This window comes from Megascapheus bottae, chromosome 3, assembly GCF_031878675.1.
Source record: "Megascapheus bottae isolate mThoBot1 chromosome 3, mThoBot2.hap1, whole genome shotgun sequence".
In the NCBI taxonomy this organism is placed as follows: Eukaryota; Metazoa; Chordata; class Mammalia; order Rodentia; family Geomyidae; genus Megascapheus; species Megascapheus bottae.
The window spans coordinates 22,363,016-22,382,797 of record NC_143511.1 but is presented as its reverse complement, the minus strand read 5'-3'; the positions used below and the strand labels follow the sequence as shown (position 1 = coordinate 22,382,797).

The following is a 19,782-nucleotide window of genomic DNA, read 5'->3' as shown; positions in this document are numbered from 1 at the left end:
GACTCTTAACTCCAATTAACCACTAGATAAATGAAAGTGTTGCTGTGGCTCAAGAGCTGAAGAGCTCAGGGACAGTGCCCAGGCCAAGAGTTCAAGCCCCGTGCCCTACAAGAAAAAAAGAATTACATGCACAAAGTAGTGGATTTCCAGGACAAGTCAAACAAGAAAGTAGGAGGATAATCTAAATGCAAATAGATGCATGGAATTTTGATCTTGCAGACATACAAAGATAGCTATGAATTATGAATAAAATATCATTTAGTGTATTTATGATATGTATCTCCATACAAATGTATCTTTCCATGCAACTCTAAAATGCTATCATTGACTCAATGAGAAAAAGATTAGTATCAGAAAAATTAAAAAATGCATTTAAAATTTTTCTCATTCAATAAACAAAAATTACTTACCCATGACAAAAACAATTGATCTAAATGTACAGTTCATTCAAAAAGAACGAATGACATTAAGGGTCAATTTTTGTTTATGACATGAGTATTAGGAGAAATTAAGTTTATTTTAGGAAAAAAAATGAAGAAATGGAAATAATTGTAAGATACTGTTTACTTATATATTCTTATATTCGCTAATGATATTTTGAATCATTTCAGTGCATAACATAAAAGAATCATGCTTACAATCGCTCTAGTAAAGTGGGAATACGTGTAGAAGATGGAAATTGGTTAGTTTCTTTTGTCAGTAAGAGTTTGTGTGGTTGAGTATGGAAATACAGTTTCTCCCTTTGTAAGGCAGCATCGCATAAAATAAACAGATGCTTTGTGACTTTGATACAGAGTTAAGACTGAACACTAAGCAAATCTCTTGTTTTCTTTCTAGGATGGGCTCCTTCTTTGCTCCGAGCCTCCCAGGCATCAATATCCTCAGACTCCACACATCCATGTACTTCCAGTGTTGGGCTGTGATGTGCTGCAATGTTCCTGAAGCCAGGGTCTTCAAAGCTTCCAGATCAAACAATTTCTACCTGGGCATGTTGCTCCTCATCCTCTTCTTGTCCACCATGCCTGTCCTCTATATGATCGTGTCTCTCCCACCATCCTTTGATTGTGGTCCTTTCAGGTCTCTTATTATTATTATTGCTATTACTATTATTATTAAACAGAGGCATAATGCTCATTTAGGGGTAGACATAGAGATGGTCACATAGCAGATGAACTATTTTCTCTTTTATGCTTTCTTTTCAACAATGGCATTTTTGATTGGTAGAAATGAGATTGAGTATTTAGTATTATATAAGGAGAGTCAACATGAAGAGTCTTAGGGAGTTTCTTTCCATCTATTTCCTCATGTGTTGTAAATGCGAAAATAATTGATGTTGTTTTAGGCCCTGCCTGAGTGAAACAGTAGATGAATCTGAGCTGCTTCCACAGTAAGAGATCACTAGCTATGAGTGAGGCTTGATCATATGATGGAGATGTGCAAAGTTTCTGATACTTATCATATCCACAGGTGGCCAGCTATTATTACTGCATCTGAATAGGGGGGCATCATCTTGAAAACAGAAAGATGACTCAAACAAAGGAAGTAGAAACGGTATTGACTTCTACTAAGTGTAAAGAAGATCATACTATTTGTGAACCCAAATGCTTATGTTCATAAACATTTAGTTTGTTCCTCAGTTTTTCTCCCCAAGAAGAGTCCCTGGTATCTGTAGAATAGGACTGCTTTTGCTATAGAACCATAGAAATGGATCTACTGCACATCCACCTGAGAATGCAAGTGGAATTACCAGCCAGCATTCATATATTTGGAGGGAGCGCTGAGTGTGAGGTCCATGTGAATGATAAGCATGATGCTAGGGCCACACTGTATTTATCCCTCATGTTGTCAGATCCCAGTTGTTTAATTAATGTCAAAGCTTCATTGATATACTCAATATCAAAGGTGTCTTGCGCTCTAATAATAGCTTAAGTTATTGCTTCCCTGGTTAAAAAAAAAGAAAGAAAGAAAACGTAAAGTCAGAAGTTAGATCAAAACTAACTGGAGTCTGTCAGACTCAAGGCGGGTGGGGGTGGGGGAAGGAGAGGACTGAAATAAAAAAATGCAGAGAGTGCCATCTGGAGACTAAAGTTGAAATTACAGTCTTAAAGGAGATACTTTGATCAAGTGATATGTTCTTTTACAAAGTATTAGTTTTCCGGTACTTTCAGAGGTTTTTAATTGATAGTTGAGCCTTTTCAGAAAAGTCTAGCAAAGACCCTTAAGGTGTTTAAGACAATCCTCATCATGAAAATACAGAGGTGAGTGGTTGTGTAAGTGTATTTACATTTTAAATCCCACTGAGTTAGATAGGTATAATGACTGCACAAAGTTTAGTTGTTTATTTTTAAAAATTTTAATCCAGGCAATTTATTTTATTTTTACTGTCTTTAAGGGGTTGTACGAAGAAGTTGCCTTTCAAAGCAGTTTATGAATCCAACCCATCTTGATCCATTCTCACCCACATCTGCCAACCCACCTCTTCCCTTCCTTATCTTAATTCTAGGTTATATATTCATTTTTCTTTGCAATTTAACAAAGAAATTTATTTGAACAATGCATCTTGATTTGTGTCATCACTTCAACATCTTCAGTTCCCCTTCAACTTACCCCTTCCTCTATATTTCTCAATTCTTTTGTATATATAATTAATTCTTATATATAATTAGTTCTTTCTTTATGTCATGTAGTGAGTTGCTTTTATTTTTACTCAAAGACAGATTAGTTTGCAATTAAAGCATGGTATCTGACTTACACTAAATTTAGATAGTCTCAGTATGTACTATCAGTGATTTGAAATTAAGGAAATTTAAATGGGGGGAGGGGAGAAGCTCTAGGAAGAGGTATGTCTATTCTAGTGGTTATTTCCTTGACACATTCTTGAATCAGGGCAGTGCTTCCTGCTTCCTTGTCTTTGCCAAGGGTTCAAAAAGTCTTATGCTCTAGAAATGAGAAGAAGCATGCTATTCTTGAAAACTGCCTCGGCCAACTCTCACCTTGGGGTAGTTGGTCTTGAGAGCCTAGTGAATGTTGTCTGATCTCTTATGGGTTGGGGAGAAACTGGTGAAGATAGATTTGAGAAAGATGAATTTGAAGTTTGAATTTTATCTTCAGATTTGTGTTGGAGGACACTTCGGTGATGACCTGTTTCTCTCAAGTTGCAGGTGTTTTCAAATGCAGTGGGCAGGGTCCCTTTATCCATACAACAAAACAGAGTGATGAGATGTAGTATATTCGGGTGAATTTTTGAGAGAAGTATTCCATTGCCTATTAAATGAGTTTACCTCAAGTAGTTGTACAACTTAATTATTTCTTTGATCTCCTGGTTAAGACAATTTTAATTTTTCTGTCCTTGTTCCCTGACACTTGATATCCTCTTCACTGTTTGTCCATAATTTAGAACAGTTTATGGTTTCCCAAAGTTTGATATGTGTGTGTGTGTGTGTGTATCTGTGTGTAATCACACTTGTGTGCAATGGACATATGATGGTATTGGAGCTTAAACTCAGGTCCTGAGCACTGTCAGGTAGACACTCTTATCAGCTGATCCACAGCTCTAGCTTTTTAGTGGTTGATTAGAAATATCAATTTCATGGGTTTTCTGGCCTGGACTGGCTTTGAACTGTGATCTTTAGATTTCAGTCTCTGTGTAGTAGGATTACAGGTGTTAACTACCAGTGAGTGGGCATTCCTTTGGTTTTGGTATACATTGTGACATTTTAGTTCTTACATTTTCACCTTGTTGCCAAAATTATATATCTCAAACAGTATGGAAATTGCAGAACCATTTTAATATTAAAAGTAATACTATCCATAAGATCATAAACATGAAATTACAACTCAGTATTTTGGTACTTAGATGAATGTTTTTCTTTTATGTAGATCTTTTATAAATAACTGAGATCATACACTAGGAATCGGTTTACAAAGAGCATTAACAGTTAACATTATATGGTGACAATGCTACTACAATATTTGTTTGTTTGTTTCCAGATTTGTAATTGATGTAGCAAAGCAAATACAGTGAAGCTAATCCCAAGCCCAATGATGTATGACAAACTACTTACAGTTATTGTTGTCAAAAAATATTAGTTTCATTAATAGAAAAGAAAAAAAATTCTCTGATCTGGGGATTATGTTCATGTTGTAACTGAAAATGTTTAAACATTAAAAAACAAAGGAAAACTAAGTATTATATTGTGTTAAACTTTTAATCTGACCAGACATAGGATTGCTTGAAATACAACCCAAATCACTTCTGAAAAATCACAACATTTTATAGAAGGAATAATGCACATATACAGAAAAGTTACTTCTAATGAATGTTCTGTTATAGTACTACTTTATATTAAGTTAAACATCCTGCTTTTGTTTTAATCGCTTAACAGAGTTTATTCTCCTATATACTTAATATGTCTTTGTTAGTTTTCACCAGAGGCCATCCAGCATAAGAAGCACTGAAAGTCAAGGGCTGCTTATTCAGAAAACAGAATCCTTGGTGAGGGAGGTCTGGTGGAAAACCTGATGGAAACTATTATATGGAAACAAACAGTTGATTTTATTTGTAGGTTTTATTCCACCAGGCTATTTCTTGTGCTCATTTCCAAAACCAATTAAAAATTGAGTACTCTGTGTTCACGTCAAACAAGAATAGCTAGCTGAGAGGCAGCCCCAGCCTCGGTGTGAAACTTATCTCGATTCAAACCCTTAGAGAGCTAATATTGAAATATCTAATCTGTGGTTAATTTCTTTAGCAACTCTGACCATGTTGTACGATGGAAAAACATTCCTCAAATCCTGTTCTTATGTTGAGGGGATTAAGCTTAAATATGAGCAGATGTAGCAAAACAGATTCTCAACCCAAGGGTTCAGAAGCAGTTTTTGACATGTATTTCCAATTCCTTTGCTATAGCCATGACTTTCCCATTTGTTTTTAATACACACACACACACACACACACACACACACACACACACACACACACAGTGTCTTTTTTGTCAATGTTTTTTTTTTTTCTTATAGTGGCAAAAACAGAATGTTTGAGGTCATTGGTGAGACTCTGGAGAATGATTTCCCAAGCTGGATGGCAAAAATTTTGAGACAGCTTTCTAACCCTGGACTGGTGATTGCTATTATTCTCGTGATGGTGTACGTATTTCCTCTTTTCACAGAAAGACTTTTTGCATTTTGCTTCTGGCATCCATTTACCCCTCAACCTTTTAATCTTTGTCTCTTATTTTTTCCCTCTCTCCTACTATAACTTTCCTCCTCACTGTCTCTTCTCTCTTTCACTATCTCTGACTCTCTGTCCCTTTGTAACCCTGCCTCTGTCACTCTGTCAGTTTGGGTCTCTGTGTGTCTGTCTGTCTGTCTGTCTCATCTCCCTGTCAGGGGTGCAGTGTAAGATAACCAAATTCAGCACTGATTACATGGCGGTAAGAGATAAAATCCATGAGCTGTGTACTGATCCTATTGGATCTAATTCCCAGCCATCTGCATCTGTCTTTGCTTTCCCAGGATTATAAGATTTGTTCCCAAGTAACCAAAATAATTATCTGTAAACAGCTAAAGCAAGGGAAACATAAATGCTAAATGCTAAATCTAATCAGCACATCGAACTTCCCCTGACAGTATGTCTCCCACCTCTTGTTCCATAAAGCAGATGGCTGTGAATATACAGATATAATGAATCTCTAAGTTAATAGTCCCCTTAGGGGCCCTGAGGGATATATTTTAGGACTAAAGGCTTAAAGGTTCTTAAAAATAGTTCCACTGTTGTTCTTAGAGACCTGTCAATAGCTCTGTGACCACAATAATAAAATCATAGAACTACAGTGTCTTACACTGAGTCATTTGTCTAGATATTCAAAGTTAGAAGTGATTTCCAAAGGAACTTAGCATACTTTGGTTCCCATAACAAATTTCATTTAACTCTTGGTCACAATGGCTAAACTTATAGAAAAGCCTATTTCTTTCAATGTCCTCTCTCATCCTTCCATCTAAAATACAAGTCTAATATTGCTCTTACTTTCCATGCAAGAGGATGATTCTTAAGCCACTTCCAGGACAGGACATGTGAGGAACAAAGTTAGTGTACACAGCTGGTCTTGTTTAGGAAAAGGTAAGATATGTGAGGAAGGAGACACAGTAATGTGAAGTAAAGGGCCTAGGATTCTGATCCTGTTAGCACCAATATCGACAGCCTCTTAAAATGATGAGGAGAGGGATCATTTTATTCAGTTTTATAAGGTAACAACTGACATACAGAATGAAGTTGTTTTTTGTAAGTGATAAAGCTGATAATATAGTATGTGAGGCTAAACATAGACCCTTTCTCCAGCATCAGTAGCTCATACCTGTAATCCTAACTACTCAGGAGGCTGAGATCTGACGATCACTGTTGAATACTGGCCCAGGCTGGAAAGTCCCTAAGACTCATCTCCAATTAGCAGCCAGAAAGTCAGAAGTGGGACTGTTGCTCAAAGTGGTAGAGCACCAGTGTTGAGCAAAAAGAACACCTAGGCCATGAGTTCAAGCCACAGAATTGAAGAAAAAGAGAGACTGCTCTTTCTAGGTATTTACTGTACATGGCTGATTTATTTAATTTTTGTAAAAAACCAGAAGAAATTGACTCTGTTAATCAGATTATAAATAGCACATGGAAAATTTGCCGCAAGTTAAGTGACTAATAAGTGAAATTGAGATGAATCTCTTTTCATCCTTGTGTTTTATTTCTTCATTAATTTGCATCTCCAGTTAGATTTAGAGCCAGTTATCAGTGATAGTTTAGACCCAAGGACTGTATTTCTTAAAGGGTCAAATTGTATATATTTTAGACTAACAGGTAAAAATGAGGGTATTATATAAAAGGATTTAAGTAAGTAAAATTATTCTTAGTTCATGGGACATAAAAAACAGTCTGTGTAAGATCCTGGGTGAGCACTGTAACAAACAAGAGAGAGAAAGAAAAAGATAAACAAAAAAGTGGGAGGGGAGGTAAAAAAAAAAGAAAGAAAGAAAATAGGACATAAAGAGGTAATGGTCTTAGGTCTACATTTGGTATAAATGACACAGTTTACTAGTCCTTAAGAGAGACAGCCAAGAGGAAAGCTGGCAGCATGCATGGGTTAAAGCACCATCTATAAAGGCTGATTCTTATTTTTTTTAGGTTTGAGCTTCTAATTTAGAATTCAGTTTGTTACTAACTTGATTTTATTCAAATCCAGAGATCTCCTACAGTTGCCTCAGATTTCCATCACCTTTAATTAGAGAATTGCATATATGGGTTGAGTTTTCTCAATGGGTTATATTAATCCTGTTTGGATGGTTTTCAGATACCAGATCAGGTGTCTGAGGACAGTCATTCTTTGGAGAAAAAGAAGTAGTTTGTGAGGAATGTTTGTTTAAGATGCATTATAAGGCAGAGAAAAAGGTTAGGGATAGACAGAAAATTCAAGAGGTGGGGGAGGTTTATAGCTCCTGGATATTTAGAATGGTTCTCTCTCTCTCTCTCTCTCTCTCTCTCTCTCTCTCTCTCTCTCTCTCTCTCTCTCTCTCTCTCTCTCTCTCTCTCTCTCTGTCTCTCTCTCTGTCACACACACACACACATTTATTGAGCACTTATTCATGGCAGACATTACACTACATGTTTTCATATATGCAATTTCAAGCTAATTCTAGTTAGTTGTGTGAGAGATGAACAAATCCAGTTAGACCATATCAGCAAATTTATAGCTACTGTTAAATGGCTCATAAGGATATTATCTAGCATGTTAACAAGTAGAAGAAATGTGTTCACAGTTATTTGTAACAAAGAGCAATGTCAGTTACCTTTTTAAAACTGAACTGCAGTTTTCCCTTTATTCATTTTGGCTTAAGGGAAAATGAACATATTTAATTTTGCAGACTTGCTGGGCTGGAAATTGCTTTTTCCAAAAATGCAAATATTATCAACAAATCCCAGAAAACATATTTGGGGGAGTGAAAGTGAGAGGAAAATAATATAGTAGATAGATTAAAAAAAACACAAGTCTTGGTGTTTGAAGATTGCATTTTTAATTATCAAGACTAAGTAATGTACCCTCTCCCTGATGAATGTAACTGTATCCCCTCTATACATCACCCTGACAATAAAAAAAGACTAAAGAAGGGAATTTCAGACAGAAAATCATCCCCATTTTGATTCAACATTTTTTTTCTAAGCTTCAGTAGGCTTTCCTTTTACTTGGATATCACTGCATCAATTTAAAATGTTGCTTTTCATTATGATTCAAACTAATGTAAATATACTGCCAAGGAAAAGCTGATAGTATAGGGCAGGATGGAAGAATGGACAGAGAAGCAGTGGAATTAGGAATCTGTGGATCAGGTCTAAACCTGCATGCTGACCCTTTGTAATTCTGCATGCACCTCTGTAGCTCCTTAGACTTCAGTTTTTAACCCACGAACTTGGATTTAGAATAGGAAATACTTTAGTGTCCATTTCCATGGTAATGGCTGATTTAAGTGGAAATTTAAGAAGGGCCTTGTGTGCACCATTATTTCTATTTTGTTTTTCATTAGCTTGACCATCTATTATCTCAATGCTACTGCCAAGGGCCAGAAGGCAGCAAATCTGGAGCTGAAAAAGAAGATGAAAATGGTAAGATGTGGTGTAAAAATGACTTTCTCTATTGCTGTTGGACAGTTGAAAACACCAGAAAGATGAATCTGTTTTTCTTCTTTCTTACCCGATAGCAAGCTTTGGAGAACAAGATGCGAAATGCAAAGATGGCAGCTGCCCGAGCAGGTTGGAGATGATTGTGTTGTCAATTCTTATTTTCCTACTAACCATTTATGCTTTTTTTTGTTTTATTCCTCACATGAGGCATTTGACAGCAAGGGGCATTTCAATATTAGTCAGTCATTTCAGAATCCTCACTGTCTATGTCTGTACCCATCATACAGCATCACATTCATGGAGTTGATTTACTTAACATGGTAGGAGAGAGAGGATAGGAGGAGAGGGAGAGAGGGAGAAAAGAAGAGATGTAGGGAAGTGAAAATTGAAAAAGGCAAATTTAATGGTGCTTAAGAAAAACTGATCTTAAAAACTGACTCAAAAATGGTGAAAACTTTCCTCTAGTTTATACAAACAACAAATAAAATTAGTGCCCATTTGGACTATTTGGGGAGAAATTGTGGGAATGTCTCCAAAAGATCCTCTGACTCATCGTAATCGATTGTAGAAAGCATTTCTAAATCATTCATATTTCTTTATTCAGCTTCTGTAATTTTTAATGTTAGCACACAACGGAAGTGTTTGCATCAGTTGATCCAATGAATTGCCTTTTGAAAATATTTGCATCATTGCCTAAATGTTATCATATTACATCTGAGGTTTGTCTATCACTGGATGGGGAAAGGAAACCTGGAACAAGTATCCTGCAGTTATTGGGAGATTGGCTATATTCCAATTAAGTAGATGTCTATTTGCAAAACTTGTTAATGTTCCCTGTCCTCTCCATAACAAAGAGCTTATACCTCATACCTAATCTTAAACCTTTTTACATTAGTAAAATTTTTCTCCCATGTAATTTTTTTAAATTGAAATTATTTTAATTAAATTAGATTAATTATTTTTAACAAATTTTTATTGTGATTAATAGAAGGGTTACATTATATTCAGGAGATAGAAGGTGCATAACTTCACAAATATTGATACCCTTTCTCATGACATGGTCCCCATTTCCCTCCCCCCCTCCTCCCACTTATCTTGATTTCCCCCCTTCCCTATCCAATTTCAAATAACCAATTAAGCACATATATATCAGATAACAAGGTGAAAAATTGTAATAATATGAGATAACCAAGGGATGGCAGAAGAGATGAACAATAACATAGTACATTAAGGACAACAGTCACTCATTATATGCCTTTTGTTTCCTTATCCTGGAGGTCCTTACATTCAGTGTCATAATATTTGGCCTAATGTATCTAGATTGTGTTCTATTGTAAATCTCTGCTAGGAGAGCCAAAGGTTTCTACTGATTATGACAAATGAGAGGAAACCATTGAGCCTATGTTGCTTTGAGTCTGGCTTACTTCACTTAATAGGATTTTTTCTAAGTCTTTGAATTTTCTTACAAATGGGGCAATGTTCTTTCTGACAGCAGCATAGAATTCCACTGTGATTAAATACCACATCTTGTTGATCCACTCGTCAACTGAGGGACATCTGGCTTGGTTCCATATCTTTGCTATGGGAAATAGTGCTGCAATGAACAACACTGTACTACTGGATTTAGTATGCCCTTGTTTCTGGATGATTGGGTAAATGCCAAGTAGTGGAATTGCTGGGTCATAGTCTTTTGAGGAACTGCCATACTGCCATACTGCTTTTCATAGTGGTTGAAAGAGTTTGCACTCCCACCAACAGTGTAGAAGTGATCCCTCCTGGCCACATCCCCTCCAGCATCAGTTGTTATTAGTTTTCTTGATCCTGGCCATGTTAACTGGAGTGAGGTGGAATATTAGAGTTGTTTTGATTTGCATTTCTTTATGACCAGAGATGTTGAGCATTTCTTCATGTGTCTATAGGCCATTTTTGTTTCTTCTTCAGAGAAGACTCTCTTTAAGTCTTTGGCCCATCTTTTAATGGGATGGTTGTTTCTTTGGAGATTATTTTTGGATTGATTCAATTTTTTGAGCTGTTGATATATTTTAGATATGAGGCCTTTGTCCCATTCTGTAGGCTTCCTAATTAATTTACTAGCTATGTCCTTTGCCATACAGTTGCTCTGTAGCTTAATGCAGTCCCACTTATCCAGCTTTTCTCTGATTTGATGTGATTCTTGGTCCTTATTGAGAAAGTTTCGACCTGTGCCAAGGAGGCCTAGTGTGCCTCCTATTTCTTACTGTAAAGTTTTCAGTGTGTTGGCTTTTACCTAGAGGTCTTTGATTCATTTGGAGTTAATTCTAGTGCAGGGTGACAAAGAAGGATCCAAATTTAGTTTTCTGCAGGTACTTAACCTGTTCTGCCAGCACGACTTGTTGAAGAGGCTGTCTTTCTCCCATTCTATTTTTTTTTGTTCCCTTGTCAAAGATTAGGTGGCCATAGGTCTGTGGTTTAATATCTGGGTCTTCAGTTTTATTCCATTGGTGTTCAGGCCTGTTCTTGTGCCAGTACCAAGCTGTTTTGATTATTATAACTCTGGAATAGAGTCTAAAGTTTGGTATTGAAATTCCTTCTGTGCTGTTCTTTCTGCTAAGAAGTGCTTTGGCTATTCGGGGTCTTTTATTATTCCATATGAAATTTTGGATTGCCTCTTCTATTTCTTTAAAGAATGACATTGGATATTGATGGGTATTGCGTTGAATTTCTAGATAGCCCTTGGCAAGATTGTCATTTTCATGATTGTAATTCTTACAATCCAGGAGCATGGGAAGTTTTTCCATTTCCTCAGTTCTGCTTTAATTTCCTTTTTCAGGATTTTAAACTTTTCATCAAAAAGGTCCTTTGCATTCTTAGTTAAGATAATTCCTAGGTACTTTATTTTCTTTGAGGCTACTGCAAAAGGAGTTGCTTTCCTGATTGTTGCCTCATTCCTCTCATCGTTGGCATAGAGGAAGGCAGTTGATTTTTGAGGGTTAATTTTATACCCCGCCATCTTGCCAAAGTTTTCAATTAGCTCAAGGGGCTTGGCAATGGAGTTGTAGGAATCATGTCATCTGCAAAGAGGGAGAGTTTCACTGCCTCTTTCCCTATTTGGATCCCCTTTATGCTTGTTTCTTTCCTTATTGCTCTGGCTAGAAATTCTAATATTATGTTCAAGAGGAGTGGAGAGAGTGGGCATGCTTGTCTCGTTCCTGATTTTAGAGGGAATGGCTTTAGCTTTTCACCATTAAGTATAATACTAGCTCTGGTTTTGTCATATACAGCCTTTATTCTACTGAGGAATGTTCCATGGATTCCTAGTTTCTCCAGAGCTTTTAACATAAACGGGTGTTGAGTCTTGTCAAACTCCTTTTCTGCATCTCTTGAGACAATCATGTGATTTTTGTCCTTGTTCCTATTGATGTGTTGAATTATATTAATTGATTTGCATATTTTGAACCAGCTTTGCCTCCCTGTGATGAATCCTGTTTGATCATAGTGTATAATTTTTTTTATGAGTTGTTGTAAATGGTTCACCATTATTTTTTGTTGAGAAGTTTTGCATCAATATTCATCAAAGAAATGGGTCTACAGTTCCCTTTCCTTGATGAATCTCTGTCTGGTTTGGGGATGAGGGTAATACTGGCTTAGTAGAACGAGTGTGGCAAACAGCCTTCATTTTCAATTTCATTGAGGAGCTTGAGGAGTATTGGTGTGAGCTCTGCTTTGAAGACCTTATAGAATTCAGCTGTGAATCCATCTGGCCCTGGGCTTTTCTTAGGTGGAAGATCTCTTATTGCCCTTTCTATTTCAGTGCTTGAAATAGGCCTGTTTAGTTGGATTAGGTCTTCTTGGTTCAGTGTGGGTATGTTAACATTGGCTAAAAATTCATCCATTTCTTCTAGATTCTCAAATTTGTTGGCATAAAGGTTTGAAAAGTATTCTCTGGATCTTGGTAATTTCTGTTGTGATATTACCATTCTTGTATGTGATTTTGTTTATTTCAGTATGCTCCCTCCTTTTTTTGGTAAGATTTGCTAAGGGTTTGTCAATTTGGTTAATTTTTTCAAAGAACCAACTCCTTGTTTTGTTGATGCTTTCTGTAGTTTTTTGGACTCCAATTCATTTATTCTGCTTTGATTTTAATAATTTGCTTCCTTCTACTGGGATTAAGTTTGGTTTGTTGCTCTTCTTCCAGGCGCTTAAGGTGACACATTAAATTGTTGGTTTGTGATTTTTTCCAATTTGTTATTGTAGGCACTCAGAGCTATAAATTTTCCTTTGAGTCGTACTTTGCTGTGTCCCAAAGGAGCTGGTATTTTGTGTGCTCCTTTTTGTTAAATTTCATAAACTGATGGATTTCTGTTCTGATCTCCTCAATGACCCATTGGTGATTCAACAATGTTTTGTTCAATCTCCATGAATTACAGGGTTTTCATTGGTGCAGACTGGTGTTCAGTTCCAATTTGATGCCCTTGTGGTCTGAGAGAGTGCAGGGAATAATTTCAGTATTTCTGAATCTTCCCAGGTTTGTTTTATGGCCTAAAATGTGGTCTATTTTGGAAAATGTTCCATGTGCTGCTGAAAAAAATGTACATTGTGTTGTTGCTGGGTAGAATAATCTGCAGATGTCTGTTAGATCTAGTTGGTCTATATAGTTGTTCAATTCTAAGGTTCCTCTCTTGACTTTTTGCCTTGTTGATCTGTCCATATGTGAGAGTGCTGTGTTAAACTCACCAGCAATCACTGTGTTTCGATCTGTGTATGGTTTCAGTGAAAGTAAAGTTTGCTTGATTAAGTTCGGAGCTCCGGGATTAGGTGTGTAGATATTTAGGATGGTTATGTCCTCCTGGAGGAAAGATCCCTTTAGTAGTATGTAGTAATCTTCTTTGTCTTTTCTCACTCATTTTAGTTTGAAGTTTATTTTAACTGATATGAGGATGGCAATTCCAGCCTGTTTATGGGGGCCGTTAGCTTGGTAAACTTTATTCTACCCTCTCACTTTCAAAAAATGTTTGTTTTTTGGGGCAAGACGTGTCTCTTGAAGACAGCAGAATGATGTATCTTGGTTTTTGATCCAGCTAGACAGTCTATGCTGCTTAATTGGAGAGTTAAGTCCATTGATATTGAGAGTTAGGATTGAGAAGTATTTATTAGTTCCTGCCATTTTTAAAAGCATTCATTAGGGCCTGTGTCTTGACAGTTCTTGTGCTACTTAGTTGGTATGATTTTTAGGTGTCATTTCTTTCTCTGTATTACATGTGTTGGTTTTCTATGTGTAGAACATCTTTGAGAATTTTCTGTAATGTTGGTTTGATTGCTGCATAATGTTGCAGCTTTTCCCTGGAATGGAATGTTTTTATTGTTCCCTCAGTTATGAATGAGAGTTTAGCAGGGTACAGTATCCTTGGTTAGTAGTTATTTGACTTAACAGCATGACATATATCTTTCCAATCTCTTCTTGCTTGCATGGTCTCTGCTGAGAAGTCGGGGGTTATTCTGATTGGTTTGCCTTGGTGGGTGATTGTTCTCCTCTCCCTGGCTGCTTTGAGGATCCTATATTTGGTCTCTATTGATCCTATTTGGATTATAATGTGGTGGTTTGATGTTCTGGTCAGGTGTGTTTGGGGTTCTAAAAGCTTCTTGTATTTGGATGGGCCTGCCCTTCTGTATATTTGGGAAGTTCTCTGAGATGATTTCCTGAAGTATATTTCCAATACCACTGACCTTTCTCCAGACCCTCCTCAATACCAATTAGCCTTAAATTAGGCTTTCTAATTGTATCTTGGACCTCCTGAAGTGCTCTCTCATATTTCCTAGATTTGGATTGATTCATTTTCTGTTCTTTTTCTATAACAACTAAATTATCTTCAACCCCAGAAATTCTCTCTTTTGCATTATCTAACCTGCTATCAAAGCTATTCTTTATCTTCCTTGCTTCTAATTGCTCATTTTTGATGCCTTGCATTTCTTGTTTTAGATCATGTATGGATTTCTTTATCTCCTTGATTTCCATTTGAGTGGTTAGCTCAGCAGCTTTATTCTCTTTGGACATTTGTTGAAGTTCGGCCACCTTTTTTTGTGGATTCTATGAATTCATCCATTTTTCTTTGAAAAACCTTTATTATGGCCTCCTTTATGGCTTCCCCTTTTTCACTTATCACCTTGTTTATGGTTTCCTCTCATTTAGCTGTGGCTTCCTCCCTTATCTCTTTCTTTATAGTTTCACACTTTTCATTAATGATGTTTATCAATTGTATTTGTATTGCACTTGGAAGACTCTCCTCTAGATTTGCCACTGACTGCTCCATTGCCTGTTTATATTGGGTGGGAGATGCTGTTCCTTGGTCTGACATTTTTCTTGAGTTTCTTGTTCTGCCAATTTGAGGATGGGAGCAAGATTAATACTAAACAAGATTGTATTTTTTCAGATATTACCAACCTAGACCCCTTTAGCTGGCTGACAATAGATGTTCACAATTTTAGATTGGTATTATCACTCTCTCTTTGTTTTTGTGCACTTACAGACAAATCTAATACAACCACTGATTACCAATTTATGACCAAAACAATAATCTCCTCAATCCAATCTCTATTGTATTTAAGTCCCTCTCGACCTAGAGTATTATTGAACACCTAGATATTCACTATTGCTCAACAACCATCAAATGTAGATCCATGCATTATAAGAATTGAAGGATGAACAGAGGACCAGAGATAGAAAAATAGTATGAAAAACAACAGGGGAGGTAAGAAAAGAATAATGTAGGAGTGTAAGATTATTATAGTAATGAAGAAAAGGTATAGTGTAAGGATAACTGACCTAAGGTGCTAGACAGATAGAATATTTGAGTACAAAATTTAGAAAAAAATTAGATAAAACTTATGAAAATAAGAGTAATAAGGAGAATATATAGAGAAAAGAGGGATGTAGATATAGGAGATTTCAATGATAAAAATTTTAAAAGAAAAAAGAAACAAAATAAAAACAAGAACAACAAGAAAGAACAAAAAACAAAACAAAACAAAAAACAAAAAAGCAAAACAACGAAAAAACAACAAAAAAGAAAAATGTGGAGGGAGATTCCTCACTATTTTGAGTTCTTACCCAAGGAATACTAGGGTTAAGAACCAGGAGATTAAAAAGCAAGCGACTGTATCAATATAGATATCATTTGTATTCAGACTGTACCCAGAGCTGTCACTATGTTTCTAGGAATGACCGCAGTGACAGAAGGAATGCAGGAAAAGAAAGAGGAACAAAAAAAAGAATAGAATCATAACATTAAGAAAAATTTGTAGGTAAAATGGGAAAGAAAAAATAAGAACACCTAAGAGTGCAAATTAAAAGGGTTAGAAGAAAAAAATACAAAGAAGAACAAATAACAAACAAAAAAACAAAAACAAACAAACAAAAAGAATGGTATTCTTCAATTTCTTTGGCGGGGGGCAGGATAGGAAACTTGTGTCTCCACTAAATTCGGGATCCAAACACTTCAGAAAGTCTTTTTCTCTTATGATTTGGCTTTGCGGTTTTTTTGGGTCTGATTGCTTGATTGGGAAAACCCGAAGCTGAAAGTGTCATGGGCGGCTTTGTTTACCAGGTATGTGGCCTGGCGCAGGGGATGGACTTCAGCAATGATGGGGCTGGATTTCTGGCTAAGGGATCTCTGGGAAATCCTTTGCCCGTTAGAATGATGGTGCTGCCAGCATCACCTCTCAGGTTCCAATTGCTTTGGCCAGGTCTTTGCCAGCAGTCAAGATGGCACTGCTCTCAGCTTGTGGAGGGGGATGGGCTCCCTCCCAATGCCATTCTGTGAGCAGAAGTGGAAACTTCCCCTTGGAGGTACTCACAAATTGCTGGGTTTTCTGCTTCCATGAAGCTGGCAGGTCCGTGCACGGCCAGGTGTTGGCTCTGGGCTTGCGCAGGCTCTGTGTGGCTGTGTCTGCAGCCTGCGAGTCTGCGCCGCTGTGAAGCACTGTCTGCTCCAATTCAGAAGAGAAGCTTTGTCTCCGCGGCTGCTCCATGGCTGGCGCTGCTCCACAGCTGTCTTCTTGCAATGGTTTTCTGCCTTTCTCCTCTCTGACTGAGATCTCTGTGTCGCTAAAACTTAGGATCAATTTTTGGTTGAGAAATTTCCCCTACACTACCAGAACTGGTATCTTGGCAGGAGCTCAGAAAGACTCATACCTAATTATTATTATTATTATTATTATTATTATTATTATTATTATTATTTGCAATCCTAGGCTTGATCTCAGGGCCTGAGCACTGTCCTTGGACTTTTTCAAGGCTACAGCTCTACCACTTAGCTTCAGCACCACTTCCGGCTTTTTTCTATGTATGTGGTACTGAGGAATCAAACCCAGGTCTTCAGCATGCTAGGCAAGCACTCTACTACTCGGCCAAACTCCCGGCCCAAAACTGATTTAATTTTTAAAAAGATGAATTTCTTTGGCAAAAATAAATGAACAAGATGGGGGGACTAGAGATGTGGCGTAAGTGATGGAGCAGCCATTGAGCAAGCAAGTCCAGTGAGCAAAAGATGCTGTGTCTTGATGAAACAAACAAACCAAACCAAAACAACAAGGCAACAAAAAAAAAACCCAAACCTAAACAAAAAACAAACCAAAACAAATAAGCAAACAACAAAGGGAGTAATAGTATGTATTAAAAGTGTATTCAAATTTTACATTTTCTAATTTTACATTCAAGTATAATATGTTCAGTTCTGAGCTTATTTCTCAGTGATTTGCTAAAGACCTACATGCTTTCATATGTTCTGATTAACATTATCCAGATCTTGCCGGGATAAGGGATTAGAAGCCTGAATCTTACACATTCTGACAGTGCCTTTGTAGAATACTGACTTATCAAGTTAGTGCTTGGAGTGGTGAGTGGAACTTCTCAAACTCGAATTCTGCTCAAGGCTCATAGCTATCTTTATTGTTGAAAAATAATGGCGTCATGCTGTAGGATGCTATTTATCTGACGTTTTGCCATGACGTGCTGTCACTCTGAACATATACTCCATTGTGTGGAGAATGAGGGACGGTTACTTAAAAATCTGGAAGAAATTGATTTCTAGATCCACCGCCTATATAGTAATTAGATTAACCCCTAGGTATACTCTTCAATCTTGTTTCTTCAGAATTTGTGGAGCTTTAGTAAAATGAGATATATAGAAATATTTGTAGTATACAGTGCTAATTATTGTCGCAGAATGAAGCATCTTTGGATGGTATAGATTTCAGAATACCATTAAACACGTTGAAAGCTTAAATCTTTGACGCTTCTTCAATTCTCTTACTTCTCCTCCCTACCCACATCCCCCCATTTTAAACAGCTGCAGCTGCTGGCGGGCAGTAACCTTCATGGATATCCTGAGAGTGCAGACGTCCCTCTTACTTTCCTGTCTAAATTATTGCAAGATGTAAAGGCCTGAAGAACAAGTGTTGGGGAGTTATATCTGCTCCATACTGTGCTTAGCGCTAGTCAGATTAAGGCCACGTGGGACCAACATGGTATCATCTTTCTCCAGCAAGGATTGCCATCTTCTCATTAAAGGATTTGTTCTAGGAGCAACTATCTTCACCCGTGGATGTTTCTGAACACTCTCCAAGCAAACTGAGTTTAGGTGTGATCCAATAGTGTAGGCTAGTATGTTTGGTAGTTGAACTTTTCAACTTACAAATTGGTTCTGCCATTGTTTGCTTGACTTATGAGAAGGAATATTTTTGCCTCCTCTCACCTTTAACTTCAGAAATATCTGAACGAAGTAATTATTGCAATTGTTTTTGAGCTTGCTTTTTGAAGCTAACTGCTTTTTCCTTTTATTTAACCTATCTCTCTAACATGATCGTGATACTCACAGTCATCTTATGGATTGCTGAACTATGTATGAAAAGCAATAGACAATTTAGATAAGAAAATCCTATTCGATTTAGGATAGGATTTTTTGATCAATCCAGAGTCTGAAAAAAAAATAAACCTCTCACTTTGAGGAGCTATGTAGGTCTTAAATGGTCCAAAAATTTTATGATTTTAAAAAGAATAAATAAATAAAGCACTGGCAGTGACCTTATAGTTTGCTCAGTTAACATAGCCCATGGTTTTCAGTTCTAATAATCTATAATTTTTCTTGCCTTCTTTGTCAAGTAGGCTTTAATTGATAGATTTTTTTTAGTGGATATATACGTTTAAGCATGATTACTATTTTTTTTAACGTTTAAGGTGATTTTGGTCAGTCGTGTTCCATGCCCTTGTAGTACCTGGAGTGGCCTCAGTTGCATCTCCTAAATTTGCAGAGCTTAGCCAATTTGCCTGCCATTTCCTGCAACTGACTTTCTTAGTTTTATTACCATTTGAGTTTCTACTTCTACAGTGAAAAAGAATGTTCACCTGATTCTTCTGCCAATTAAGACTTCCCTTCTTTACTTACCTTGTCCAGTTTTGCTTCTGTTTCCAATTATATTATGTCCTCCAAGGGGTTATCCAAATTCTTTTGCTTTTACTTCAGTTTCTTCTTTTGATTAATTTTCATATGATTTTGTATGGTCCTTTAGTGTTTCTCGTATGTAAGAATCATATTTTCTATTCAGTTTGTAAGCTCTGTATGAGCAGGGATCCTATCTTCTAACTCTTTGTAAATGCCTAGAATAGTGCTGTGCACTGGGAGGCGCTGGAGATATGCTTGTGGATTAAATTGAATCAATTTAACTTGTGAAACAGAACTTCTGTTATTTGCGTAACAAATGTTAGTATGATGTAAGGAATTGATTATCTGTTAAAGCTCGATTTATTGTTTGCAGATTATAAGGCACATGACTAAATAAAGCTAATGTTTATTTCTACTTGGATTATACAGTAAGAAGTTCAGATAATTTATTTATTATGTTGTCAAATATAGGAAGTCATCCTGATCCATTTCATAAGACATGTATTTTTAAAGATGTTCATCTCCTAAAAGTGAAGTTTTACCTTTATTATTATTGTTATTATTATTTATAGGGCTTGAACTCAGGGCCTGGCCACTATCCCTGAGCTCTTCTGCTCCAAGCTATCACACTACCAATTTGAGTCACAGCTCCACTTTTAGTTCTCTGATTAATTGGAGATAGGCATCTCATGGACTTTGCTGCTGGCTTCA

General features: G+C 36.8%; 1 protein-coding gene across 1 annotated transcript in view; it reads left to right on the top strand.

Moving 5' to 3' along the window:
* The window catches only part of Tmc1 (transmembrane channel like 1), a 152,464-nt gene extending 134,091 nt beyond the window's left edge, over positions 1-18,373 (top strand). The window contains exons 16-20 of the mRNA XM_090329065.1: positions 838-1,077; positions 5,020-5,145; positions 8,560-8,638; positions 8,734-8,785; positions 17,980-18,373. Coding sequence (XP_090185191.1) covers positions 838-1,077; positions 5,020-5,145; positions 8,560-8,638; positions 8,734-8,785; positions 17,980-18,002 — 520 coding nt within the window. The 3' untranslated portion in view covers positions 18,003-18,373. The remainder of the gene's footprint in view (positions 1-837; positions 1,078-5,019; positions 5,146-8,559; positions 8,639-8,733; positions 8,786-17,979) is intronic.
* Positions 18,374-19,782: the final 1,409 nt, after the last annotated feature.